This window comes from Monodelphis domestica, chromosome 6 (genome assembly GCF_027887165.1).
Source record: "Monodelphis domestica isolate mMonDom1 chromosome 6, mMonDom1.pri, whole genome shotgun sequence".
Classification (NCBI taxonomy): domain Eukaryota; kingdom Metazoa; phylum Chordata; class Mammalia; order Didelphimorphia; family Didelphidae; genus Monodelphis; species Monodelphis domestica.
The window spans coordinates 266,563,256-266,575,465 of NC_077232.1; the positions used below are offsets into that span (position 1 = coordinate 266,563,256).

The 12,210-nt window shown below is 43.2% G+C and overlaps 1 protein-coding gene and 1 long non-coding RNA gene across 6 annotated transcripts in view; one reads left to right on the forward strand and one right to left on the reverse strand.

The window, feature by feature from the left end:
* The window catches only part of NUDT9 (nudix hydrolase 9), a 50,863-nt gene extending 50,328 nt beyond the window's left edge, over nt 1-535 (reverse strand). For 2 of the 5 annotated variants that reach the window (XR_008913005.1, XM_007495923.2), the window contains exon 1: nt 47-480. Coding sequence is in view for 4 of the 5 variants with exons in the window: in XM_007495923.2 (XP_007495985.1) it covers nt 47-144 (98 nt within the window). In the remaining variant the exon portion in view is untranslated. Of the gene's footprint in view, nt 1-46 lie in introns of all 5 variants that reach the window. The other 3 variants (XM_056803175.1, XM_007495921.3, XM_007495922.3) reach the window with 3 other exon arrangements.
* LOC103092505 (uncharacterized) overlaps nt 1-10,593 on the forward strand; it is a 57,714-nt gene extending 47,121 nt beyond the window's left edge. Inside the window, exon 4 of the long non-coding RNA XR_008913007.1 lies at nt 9,196-10,593. This is a non-coding gene — a long non-coding RNA (uncharacterized LOC103092505). The remainder of the gene's footprint in view (nt 1-9,195) is intronic.
* Nucleotides 10,594-12,210: the final 1,617 nt, after the last annotated feature.

The window sequence follows — 12,210 nt, forward strand, 5'->3', positions numbered from 1 at the left end:
GCCACTAACAAGAGCCCCGAGGCTCCAGGCTAGGCTCGATAAGTACCTGTAGGGCGGCCCCCCCAGGGCCCTGACGGTCACGCAACACAGGCTCACACTGAGGGACACGGTAGCTAAAGCCTGGGCCAGGCCGCGTGCTGCCATCAGCGTCCCGGAGGCGCTCCAGAAAGCTAGGCCGCTGCGGCCTCGAGCTGCCGCTGCCGCCACTGCCGCCGCTGCGGCCTCGGCCCGGCCTGCCGCTGCGGCGGGCGCTAGGACCGGCCGCTCTCCAGCCCCTAAGCGGGGGCGGGCTCCTCATCGATCTCAGTCACATCCGCTCCGCGGTGCGGCGCCGGCGGAGACCCCCAGGCAAGTCTGTGGGGGCTCCTCGGGCAGCCCAGCCTCGAGGCCGGGGAAGTGCCCGCGACCCCCGACCCCGCGGCGACCTCGCCGCCCGACCCCCGACCTGGGTCACGGAGCGTCGTGACGTCACGACCCTGCTTAGTGGCCTTCGTGGGACTTTCCGCCCTTTATCCCAGGGTCTCCAGCGCGCAGGCGCATAAGGCCGGGCTGGGAAAGGCGGAGGAGTGGAGCGTTTTAAGGGAATGGTCCAAGAGTGAGATTCCTTAGCGGATCTAGGCCCCGGGCTTACTTAGGGATGCGAAGCGGGTGGTATTTTGATGAGAAAAATGGAGACAAAGCCAGTTCTAGAGAGGTGGGGGAGTCAGGATGCGGAGTGCCGCACATGTTGTCACAGTTTTGGTGTTACTGACCTGTTTGTTCGGCATTTTGTATTTTGTTACAAGGATGACTCCCTAGATGGAGAGAGGAAGATCTGTTTGATGCAATTAACGTAATATCTTTCAAACTGGGAGCCTTAATGGATAGAGAGCCAGACCTAAAGATGGGAGTTGCTACGTTCAAATGTGGCCACATTCACTTCCTAGATGTGTGTCCTTAGGCAAGTCACTTAACTCGAATTGCCTTGCCTTTACCACAGTTCTGCCTTGGAATCAATACAATCCTAAGACAGAAGGTAAGGGACAAAAAACAAATGAAACTTACAAGATAATGAGAAGATACTGTATAAAAGTAAAAATGGATGTCCTCATTTCTGAAATAGCCATAGTTGGGAGTGAGCAGGGAAAGTGGGGCCAGGAAAAGCAAGACTCCTGAAATCTCCGGATGATTCGGTAACAACCTTTTGCTCTAGGGAACCTGTTTAGATGTTCCTTCCAAACCAAGAAGTTAAGATAATAGGAAAGGTTAACCACAGATGAAAATAAGTTCCTGGATAATGGGGAGATTCCATAAATAAAAGAAGAAAGCACAAATTTAAAACTATCCAAATGACCAAGCCAGGTTCCTCTCAGCAGTAGCAGAGAGGATCTGTGGTATCCCACACTGAGGTAAACTTTAACCATTTTTATTTTTCCTTTCACAAGAGAAAGAAAACGGTTGTTTGCAGAAATGGCCACTGTTTGCTAGTAGTCCATGAGATAGCATACATTTTGGGGAAGTGAGGGGAAGAGTATCTAAGCTCAGAGCCCCAGGGGCTCAAACATCGTTTTAGAGAAAGAGGCAGCATGATATATCCATTAGGAGACTGCTCTGTTTTCTGTAGGACCAGTAAAGTAATGATATTTTCTAAATTACTGAATCAGAGAAATGGGTAGGTGCCTGAGTGGTTTGAGAGCCCCTGTATTCAAATCTGTCCTCAGACACTTACATGCCATGTGACCCTGGTCAAGTCACTTAATCCCCCACTGCCTAGCCTTTACTATTCTTTTGACTTGGAACTGATTCACAGTATTGACTCTAAGACGAAAGATAAGAGTTTTTCCATAAATAAATTACTGAATAAGAAGTAAGGGGCAAGGAAGTCAAGGATTTAAACCAAATGGTTTCCCTAAAAATGATACCTGCCCAGTCTTTGGATTTATAAGTCTTGGTGTACTTGTATGATGAGGCCATGTAGTCAAGCCAGTTTTCACTATAATAATTCACTTCTCTCTTCCCCTCTTCCCTCTATCCCATCAGTCAGATCAAAAGCTCTCCCTTTGGGGGCATGAACAAGGTTAACAGTGAAGGAATTAGTGAGCCACCTCTTGACTCATGGTAGCCTACAGTAAATCATTATCAGGATTGTGGCTATGCCTAGCATGCAGAAAGGCCAGACTTGGAAAGATACTTCAGATCTATCCTCAAGCCAAGTGATAGATTCATCTGTAGCCAAAGTTAAGTGCCATTGTTGCTTGAGACAGGAGCAAAAAGAAGGTGGTATTGTTGGTTTCACAACCAAGTTGCTGAATTTGATGGTCTCAATGGGTTACCCAGAGGTGGGGGAAAAACAAACTAAAATGAAGAGAGTCTTTTCGGTAAGCAGGAGCATCTTCATGTACCATCTGGATCTGGCTGCCTCCACTTTGTAGGTGATGGCCAATGGTTTGAAGAATACGTGGAATATTGAATGTCAACAGGAACAATGAGAAAGGAGTCTGAGAGTTTCAGTCCATTCCTACCTAGTGTCCAGTGTTACCTATGAAAATAAAACAAGGAAGAATGCAAGCCAGAATCCAGGGTTCTCATCTCCACTAGTACATTTCTTATTATCTAGGTCTAATCACTTCCTTTTCCACCACAGGTACTTGGACAAGTAGGCAAGACTGACAAGGGTCCCTGCTGTCCATTCTTCTCAGCTGGGACCCATTTATCACTACTTAGTTTCTCTGTTCCCCATGCCTTGCCCTGTAGGACCCATTAGTCATTCAATAAGCATTTATTAAGCACCTACTTATTTATTTATATAGTAGTAGTAGTAGTCTCTCAGTAACCGAGGATGACGATTGTCTTTGTGCGTTTTCATCTATGGTGTATAGATGAGTGTGCACAAAGACACTTGTGCGTGAAGGAGATTTAAGTGGAAAAGTCGATGCACAGAGACAGTCCCACTCTCTCGGCGTTGGAAGCCTGGGTCCAGTGGCACAAAAAGTCGTTATACCTGGAGACTTCCTCAGCTGCATTGGATGGCCGTGTTGTCTTTGTGCTCCAACAGGCCCTAAGCACTCCACAGTGCTTTGCTGCATCGCCCTCTCAGCCATTGAACCTTCTTATTGGTTTCTTCCATCTGTTCCGCCGAAGCAGTCTTCACATGCTGGGTGAGCAAAGCCCTGGTTCACCAGGGGTCAATGACCCGATGATTACCCTCACAAGGTTTGGCCAGCCTGTTGAAGCTGTTGTCCGGGGTGTGGCCGCTGCCGCATGCTAGCAGCTACTAGGAGCCACAAGTGAGAGCTGGTGTCAGGTGAGGGTCAGAGGCTGGAGAGCTGCTCTAGGAGGGCACGACAAGCCCTTCATACCAGAGATACTAACCCTCCCTGAGCACCCCATACACCGCATATATACCATGCTAATTAAAAGGGCAAAAGATAGGCTCTTGGCCTCAAGGAACTCACAATCTAGTGGGAGAGACAACAAACAAACTACTATGTACAACAAGCTATATGCAGAATAAAAAAGAGAATATCAACAGAGAAAAGACCAGAGTTTAAAAGGGATTGGGAAGAATTTCCTAAAAAAAGTGGGATTTTGGCTGGGACTTAAAGGAAACTTGGAGGTGGAAATGAGGAGAGAGAGCATTCCAGACATGGAGGAGAGCCCATGAAAATGCTTAAAGAGGTGAAGGCTTGTTCTAGAAACAGTGAGAAGACCATTGTCACTGGATCAAAGAATATGTTGGGGGGAAGGAGATGATAGTGTAAGAAGACTGGAAATAGAAATGTTACATTTTTTCCATCAATATTCTGGTTTATTGAGCTTGTTTGCATTCTCTGCTCCCCTCTTGAAGCTTCTGGATCCTTCCAATGAGAGCTACCAACACTAGGAAAATGGTGATGACTGCCAGGGAGAGGGTCACCCAGAGCAAAGATTTCAGGGTCATGTTCCAGGAGGTTCCTTCTGGAAGAAGGGAGCTCTAAAGGGAGCTCTGAGATGCTGGACCACAAGAAAACAGATCCATCCATCAAGTTGGGTTCCATTGAGGGGGAAGCTTTGTTTTTTAGGTTACTCTTCTGTTTTTGAAACTCCCAAATTCCACCGGTCCTAGAAAACCCACAGTATTCTGGGCTCCTTCCATATAAAAGTGTGATCTACTACATATGAAGAGCTTTGAATACCAGAGCATTTTGTTTTTGAGACCTGGAGGTGATAGGAAGCCACTAGAGTTTATTGAATAGAAGGGTAACATGATCAGACCTATGCTTTGGGAAAATCACTTTGTCCACTGTTTGGACTAGTCCAGTTTTATGGACCCATCAGTGGCAATCTTGGAGCAAGAAGTGGGGCCTTGAACAGGGTGAATGTAAAAGACACTTGGTCTGCTAGGGACATGGCCAGCAGATATCAATACATTCAAATTGGTTTCATTTACAATTACTGGTGGAACCTGCTAAACTATCTACTTTCCTGCTGGATTGGGAAAAAACTTTGGGCAAGTCTGGGTGTAACCATTGGGTTATACACCATTTACTATAACCTATTGTCTTTTATCTCTCACCCCTTGAAAATTTATACTACCATCCCAAACTGTGGAAACTCACCATTTTAGGGAAAGGGCATGAATTTAGGGTTAGGGTTGGAAATCCACAAATTTAGGGACTGCCTAGGCTTATAACAAACATCTATTCCATTTTCCCACAATGCTTGAGGGTGGGATTGTTAATGGGAGTTCCATCTTGTGCCTTGCTTTCAGGACCATTGTTGCATCTACTCTATGGTAAATGGAGTTCTATTGTCACTAGAAATGTAATCAGGAGAGCCAACGTGAAGGCAAATCTTCTTTTCAAGGACTGAGATAGTCACCTATACATCAAGATAGGCAACAAATGTGGCCACTCCAAAACCAAGCAAGGTATCTCCTATTGTTAGGGTCCGAGTGGAAGTACCCCGCAAAGGAACACGCATGCAAAGGCAGCAGGGAGAGGTTTATTACTAGTGCTAAGACGGTTCCCCAAAAGAACCATGCCCTGGAAGGATCAGGAATGCACATATATAGAGCAGCTGAAAAGAACAGGCCTTGTTCTTGTGGCCTTGTCTGTTTCAACAGCTGTGGCCTTGGGGAGGACATCTTAATTTTTCCTGATCTTTTGTTCCTCAAGGAGGGAGGCCTCTGTGTTACCCTGGAGGAAGAGTGCTGCGTATATACGGACCACACAGGGGTAGTGAGGGAGTCAGTAGCCCAACTTAAGCGTAGTTTAGATGCCCGAGAACGCGAACTCACTCATGCCCAACCTTGGTACCAGCAAGCGTTTGGGAAATCCCCCTGGCTCACCACCCTCATCTCCACTATAGCCGGACCGGTGTTAATTCTCTTCTTCCTTATCACTTTAGGGCCTTGTATTGCCCACCGACTGGTCCGCTTTGTGAAGGACCAGGTCCACACAGTCCAGCTCATGGTCCTCAGGCAGCAGTATCAGGCCTTGACAGCCCCCCCCCCTCCATGGCTACCCTAATGCCCTGCTCCTGGAGGTCTCCGCTTGCCCCTGAATGAGCATCATAAAATTAAAAAAAAACTGGGGAATGAAGGGAAGGGGGGTTGCACTGTGTCCAAATGAACAGTTCCTGAGAAAACTGCAGCGCCACAGTCGAGACAGATAACCAGGAAAAACTAAGATGTCCTCCCCAAGGCCACAACTGTTGAAACAGATAAGGCCACAAGAACAAGGCCTGTTCTTTTCAGCTGCTCTATATATGTGCACTTCCGATCCTACCAGGGCACGGTTCTTTTGGGGAACCGTCCTAGTGCCAGTAATAAACCTCTCCCTTCTGCTTTTTGCATTGTCTTTGCATGTTCCTTTGTGGGGTACTTCCACTCTATTGAGAAGATATTTTACAAGTCCATGTACAAGTATCACGGAAGAGAGCTTTACATGATCCACTTGCCAAAATCTAGCTAAATGTACCCCCCCCCCAGGGGATCTTCCTTAGGTTTCCCCTCTCTACATGGCAATGCAGGTGCTAGGAAATATCAGTAGCCTCACTTCCGTGGCTTCTTGGGTAAAGTGGAAATCTCTCTAGTGGGCCTTATCCTGCATAGTTTATTCTTTTCATGACTAATTTGGGCCTGAATCTATTGTACTGTCGAGATGATCTGTCAGGCACATGTTTTCTCAGACATGTCATCCCAACTGGATTCCTCTCTTAGTGTGAATATATACAGGTGAAATGAGTTCAGCTGCTATGTGGTTCTAAAGATATTCCTTTTCCCCCACCCACCCTCATAATGGGTTGGATGCAATTTCCCAATTAATTTGCTGACATTTGACCAGACCAGATGACTAGGATAACATGGATAATGCTGATTTGTGGTTTTCTGAGTCAACATGCAACCCACAGGGTTCTTGACCTGTTGAGATGGTCCTTGTATCCTATCTGGGTTCATTGCCCATTCATCTTGTTCCAGTTAAGCATAATTTCTTCATTGTTATTCCCCCACTACTCTAGCAGTATTCTGTAAGACTATGTCAGAGTCAAATGGGAGTTTAGTCATTATCTATTGCTGGCAGCTGACAGAACTATTAAGATCACCTTGAGGCAGGACAATAAAGCTCTGCATTCCTTGCCCAGTAAAAGTAAGTCAATCTTGGTTCTCCCCAAGTGGGATAGAAAAGAAAGCACTGCATGGTCTGCCAGAGCATAGCACCTAATATACCAATATGTCTGACACAGTAGTCAACCACATCCACAGCTTAATTTAACTCCTGATAATCTCTCATTTGTTGTCTAATACTGCTGACCTTTCTCATTTTGAGTTGTTGAACTGAGAGATGGTCAGGAGCAGTGGTATCAAAATCAAAGAGTAATAGAACCCTGTGGGTTGCATGTTATCTTAAAAACCACAAATTAACATTATCCATGTTGTACTATATGTTTGTTTTGTTAAACTTTTCCCAATTACACTTCAATCTAGTTCTGGCCCACACTTGTATCAGTTTGATACCTGGGCTAGCTAGAGAATGACTCCATAGCCTAATAGGTCTTATATTGGAACAGCAATCTTTCTCTCCCCAACTGGTATTCTGTATTGCTTTCACCTCAGTGAAACAGGCCAGTGGAGAGTTCTCCTCATCCCACCCTTAGTGGAGTAAGACAGAAAATAGTGATGACCATGTCCCTTTGCCCCTGTAAGGCAATTCAGGAAGTCTATGCTAAGTGATAAATTCTTCATTAGAGATTGCCACCACGATCCATTTAATAGGCTAGAACAGTGAACCTAAAATTACAAAGGTAATGAGTTTTTAGTGCCTGGACCTAAATCAGTGAGGGGACCTATTATTTTAATCCCATATACGTGGACACATTAGCATTATAGTCACTTGGCTTCCATTGTCTGGAATACCAAGAAAATGTCTAGTTCCCCCATTTTGTCCTTCAATATGTCAGATAATTTTAGGGTTGTGACTTTAAATCTAGATTTAAATGGTCACCAAATAAAATTCCCAAGTCAGTCTGGAAATTTATGGTAATTTAATTAATATAGAGGAAAGGAATTTAAGGAGAAGGAGGAAAGAGGATATAGGATTTCTCCTACCTGGCCTATGCCAGGGGGAAGTTTTAAATTCCCCACCTCTAGGTCTCTGAAGATTAGAGGCTTCTGAGAGGAAAAAGTTGGAAAGTAAAGGAGGAAAATTCAGCCAGAAACTCACCACCGAAGTAGACAATAGCTTGTAGCCATGCTAAGATGCCGAAAGGCTCAGCACGCAGCTCTCAGCTAACTCTCCACAGCCAATCAGGGAAAGAGAGAGACTGTCCTTGAGGGACAAAAAATCTCAAATATATAGACCTTTCATCCTTGTGTCTCCTCCTCTAAATTTTCACATCTACCAATCTCATCAAAGGCTTTTTCTCCAGGACTGCCCATACTTTTAGTTATCACCTTCTTTGATTTGATTATATCTTTAGAGTTACTTAACACTTCTTTGTTAAGTTCACCTTTTGTCAGTTACTTGATCTTTTTGTGATTAATTTAACCTTTATAGTTATTTAACACCTTTTTGTATTAGATCTAAAAATAGACTTAGCTTAAAGTTCTAGCTTCACTATAAGGGGAGAACTAAGTGCCTTCATTGTTCAATCAGGAGATTACAACTTTATCTTCCCCTAAAGTATGGTCTAAGTAGGGTGGAGTAGTTTTTAAATTTCATAAGTAATGCCTGAGGCAGATGGCCTGTTATCCCCTCTCTAATTGGGGAATCATACCCTCCTTTTGCTGCTGTTTATGCAACTTGAAGGGAATACATTTAGAATGGAGGGCAGATATTTGGGGTTTATCTTCTGCCCCTCTACTGGAATGAATTTCAGTCTCCCAGAGCACAGGTCATTGGAGTCTTCTCCTCATCCTCTGAGATACTTAGGATTTACCTGTGATCGTTTCTAAGGGTGGCGTGCCTTCCCAGCCCTGGGTTCTCTTTTTTCTGGTCTAGTTTAATGAACTTTTCCTCCCTGACCATCTGAATGACCCTTCTTAGGGTCTTTCTGGGCCAACAACACTCCTTAATATCTATCTTTCTTCCCCAGGAAAGTGTGAGGGGTCTGATTTATGCCCCCAAAACACTCTGTGACCCAGCAACCACTGGGACGTGACCTTTTGAGAAGGAGCTTCTGGGGAGTTCCCTCTCTTCAGTCCCTTTTCCCCCACCTCATGCTCCTAGAGATTACTCTTAAAGTAATTTTTAGAGTTTCTGGATGGATACAATATGAAACCCAGCCCATCATCAATGAATTCATAGCTGCAATGCCACCCAGCTAACCTTTCTTGCGCTGTTTTTTTTTTGTTTTTGTTTTTACATTCAGGAAGTTTTATAAGGGAAAAGTGCAAATACCCTAGGTTCCAGGTTTATTAGCTTTGGCATACTTGCATAGGGAAGAGACAGGAGACCAGAGACCAGAGAGAGCTAAGGCCTTCCTGATTTTCACCAGTGAGCTGACACTTAAAGTTCTTAAAGGAACCCTACCTCTTATCTCTTGACTAGTCTTATCTATTAACAAAACACCACCACCTCTCTTCCCCTCACCTTTTGGACCTAGATTAAGGGATCCCTGCTGGGCAGCAATCCCTAGATGTAAGAGGAATACCTGGGAGGTGCCCTGGGGGGCCTTCCAGCCACTAGGTTCGTCAGTGATGTGCTGGCTTATAATCTTAGCATCATGTCTTTTCAGGTTTTCCTAAAGCCACAGAGTGACCACCTCCTGCCTTTAACAACTGGTCATCCTTCCCAAGAGTGCCGGGGCTACTTCTCATTATACACCCATACCTCTGTGTGGAGCCTGCTGTCAAAACACGTAGTTAGCCAGCAAATGCTGTTTGGGATGTTTCAGAGTCTGCCCCACTGCTCCCTGCCCCTTCCACATTAGAGCTTTTACCACTGTGAGAAATCGTCTTGGCTCCCTTGGGATTCATTTCTTGTTCCCAAGCTACCCATCATTCTAACCCCAGGGGGCCTGAGAGTCAAGTTCTCTTCCAGCACTCTCCTCATATGGAATTTTGGACAAAGGGGAAACATGATATCAAGAGAAAACTTTCCAATTATATATAGGAACAGTAAAGTAAGAGAATTTTTTTAAACTGCCTAATAGAGGTAAGGAATAAGGGCTGGGGGCCAGCTAGGTAGCTCAGTGGATTGAGCCAGGCCTAGAGACAGGAAATCCTAGATTTAGTCTCACTGTGTGACCCTGAGCAAGTTGTTTAACCACACATTACCCAGCCCTTATAACTCCAATGCCTTAGAACCAATACCTAGTATTGATTCTTAGACAGAAGGTGAGGGTTTTTATTTTTTTTTAAAAGGAATGAAAGATGGAGAAGTTGAGAATTTTGTCCTAAAGGCACCCTTCCAAAAGTGACTTAAAAATGTTAATGCTTTAGACTCTGCTTTTATTAGCTTTGGCATATTTGTATCCTGGCAGGTAGAGATCTTACTAGTTAAACAGGTTTTCAACAGTTATTTAAATCTGTTATAGAAATCGAATGTTTTCATTAACTTTCTTTTTGGTCTCTCAGCTAGAGAGAACTCAGAATTTAAAATCCAAGAAAATAGCTTCATTAAGATTCCAAAGAAAGATAAAGAGTGACAGAAGGAACACTGGCACTTAGAAGCTGAGACAAAAATATGTCTGACTCTGCTAAGTTCTGTTTTTCCCAAGAGTGATTGCAAGGCAAATCCAGTTGCAGAATCCATAAAAAAAAAAAAGCCACAGTGAGTCATTTGTCCAGTCTACTTCAGCCTAAAGAGACAGACTGGGAGGTGTTTGAATGCTGGGTCAGGATCATGCTGATCAGTTCTTCCAGAACCCAGAGAGAAGCTGGGTAGTAGAGCCAGAGAAAGTTCCAAACTCAAAACAGGACTTTACTAGATTGATACTGGGCACTTAGATGTCAGACCAGACAGGCAGCAACCAGACTAAATTTACTTTGAATTAGACCTCTTTGGAAGCACTGAAACCTTGCAGATCCCCAAACTGAGCTATCCCTAAGATCCTAAAATACCCCCAAAAAACCCAGACTATCCTTCCAGAAGGACCCCAGAACCCAGCCCTAACATTAAGTCTGAAACCAGAAAGTAGGCTGGAATAATAAATGGGTGGGGGGGAGGGGGAAGGACGGGGAATACCATCACCATAAAGAACTATTATGTTAGCAAGGAAACTCAAGACACACAATCTCAGAAGAAAGAAATTATTCCAGAATATCTATAAGCAAAATCTAAAAGTTAAACACAGCTTGGGCACAAATTCAACTAGAATTCCTGAAAGAGATTAAATGAATTTTTTAATTAAAAAATGTTTTTATGAAACGAGAGTGTTTGAGGAAAAAAATTAGAAAATAAATGGGCTGTGAAAGAATGAATTAGAAATGGAATTAACACCTTGGTACAAGAGGTACAAAACTTTGTCCAAGCAACAAACTCTTTGAAAAATAGAACGAACCAAATATAAGCCAGGGGTTTCATGAGGCAATAAGAAATAATAAAACAAAGTCAAAAAACTGAAAAGAATAGAAGAAAATATAAAGTATTTCACATCAAAAACAATGGGCCTGGAAAACAGTTCAAGGGGAAAATTTTTTAAGAATCATTGGACTATCTGAATGCCATGACCAAAAAAAGAATTTGTAGATAATATTTTTTAAAAACACTACCCAGGTCTTTTAGAACTAGAAGACAAAATAGTAATAAATGCCAATCCTCTTCTTAAAGAAATTCCCAAATGAAAACACTCAGAAGTATCATATCCCAAATCCAGAATTTCCAGTTCAAAGAAAAAATACTGCAAGCATCCAGAAAGAAAGAATTCAAATACTGAAAGCTACAATCAGGATCATACATGATTTATCAGCCATCTCTATAAAAGAGCAGAGAACTTGGAGTGCAGTTTTCCAGAAGGCAAAGAACATGGGCTTATAGCCAAGAATAATTATCCAGCAAAACTAAGTGTAATGCTATTGGAGGGGTAGAGTGGCACAGATGAAATAGAGGATGTCTAAGCATTTCTGATGAGAAGACCAGAGCTATGCAGAAACTTTGAAGTTCAAGCACAGGACTGAAGAGAAATATAAACTAAACTTGAATGAGCAATAATAAAGATTAAACAAGAATAAACTGCCTAATCCAAATATGGGGAGATGATACACATGTCCTCTTGGAGCTGTATTATCACTTAGGGGTCATAGCTGGACCTGGAAATAGTTGATTCTGTTGTATAGCTTTATGATCATAAAAAAAGAGGGAAGAAGAGCAATACACTGAGAGATGAGAAAAAGAAAGGAAAGGAAAGTTAGGTAAAATCATCTCATAAAATCTAGGTGCTCAAGTGAACATCTATACAAATAAGAAGAAAGAAGGCAGAGTGGCTGACACATGAATCTCACTTTCAACTGAACTAATCAAATGAAAGGAAAAATACAAAATTTTGAATTGCTCATAACGTAAATCAGGTTTATAATTAAGAGTCTGTTGATTAGATACTGTTATCAATCACCAAATCAATGAATGACATTGAGGTAGTAACTATGGTTTTATTATGCTCAAAACACAGACTTCACTACCATAAAGTCATTTTCAACAATGGGTACAATGGAATTTTACATATAGCAGAAGGAGAAAGTATGGGTTTCTCCAGGAGGAAACAACAGAAAGGGAAGATAAAGATGTCTTTATATTTCTCAGGAAGGTCCAA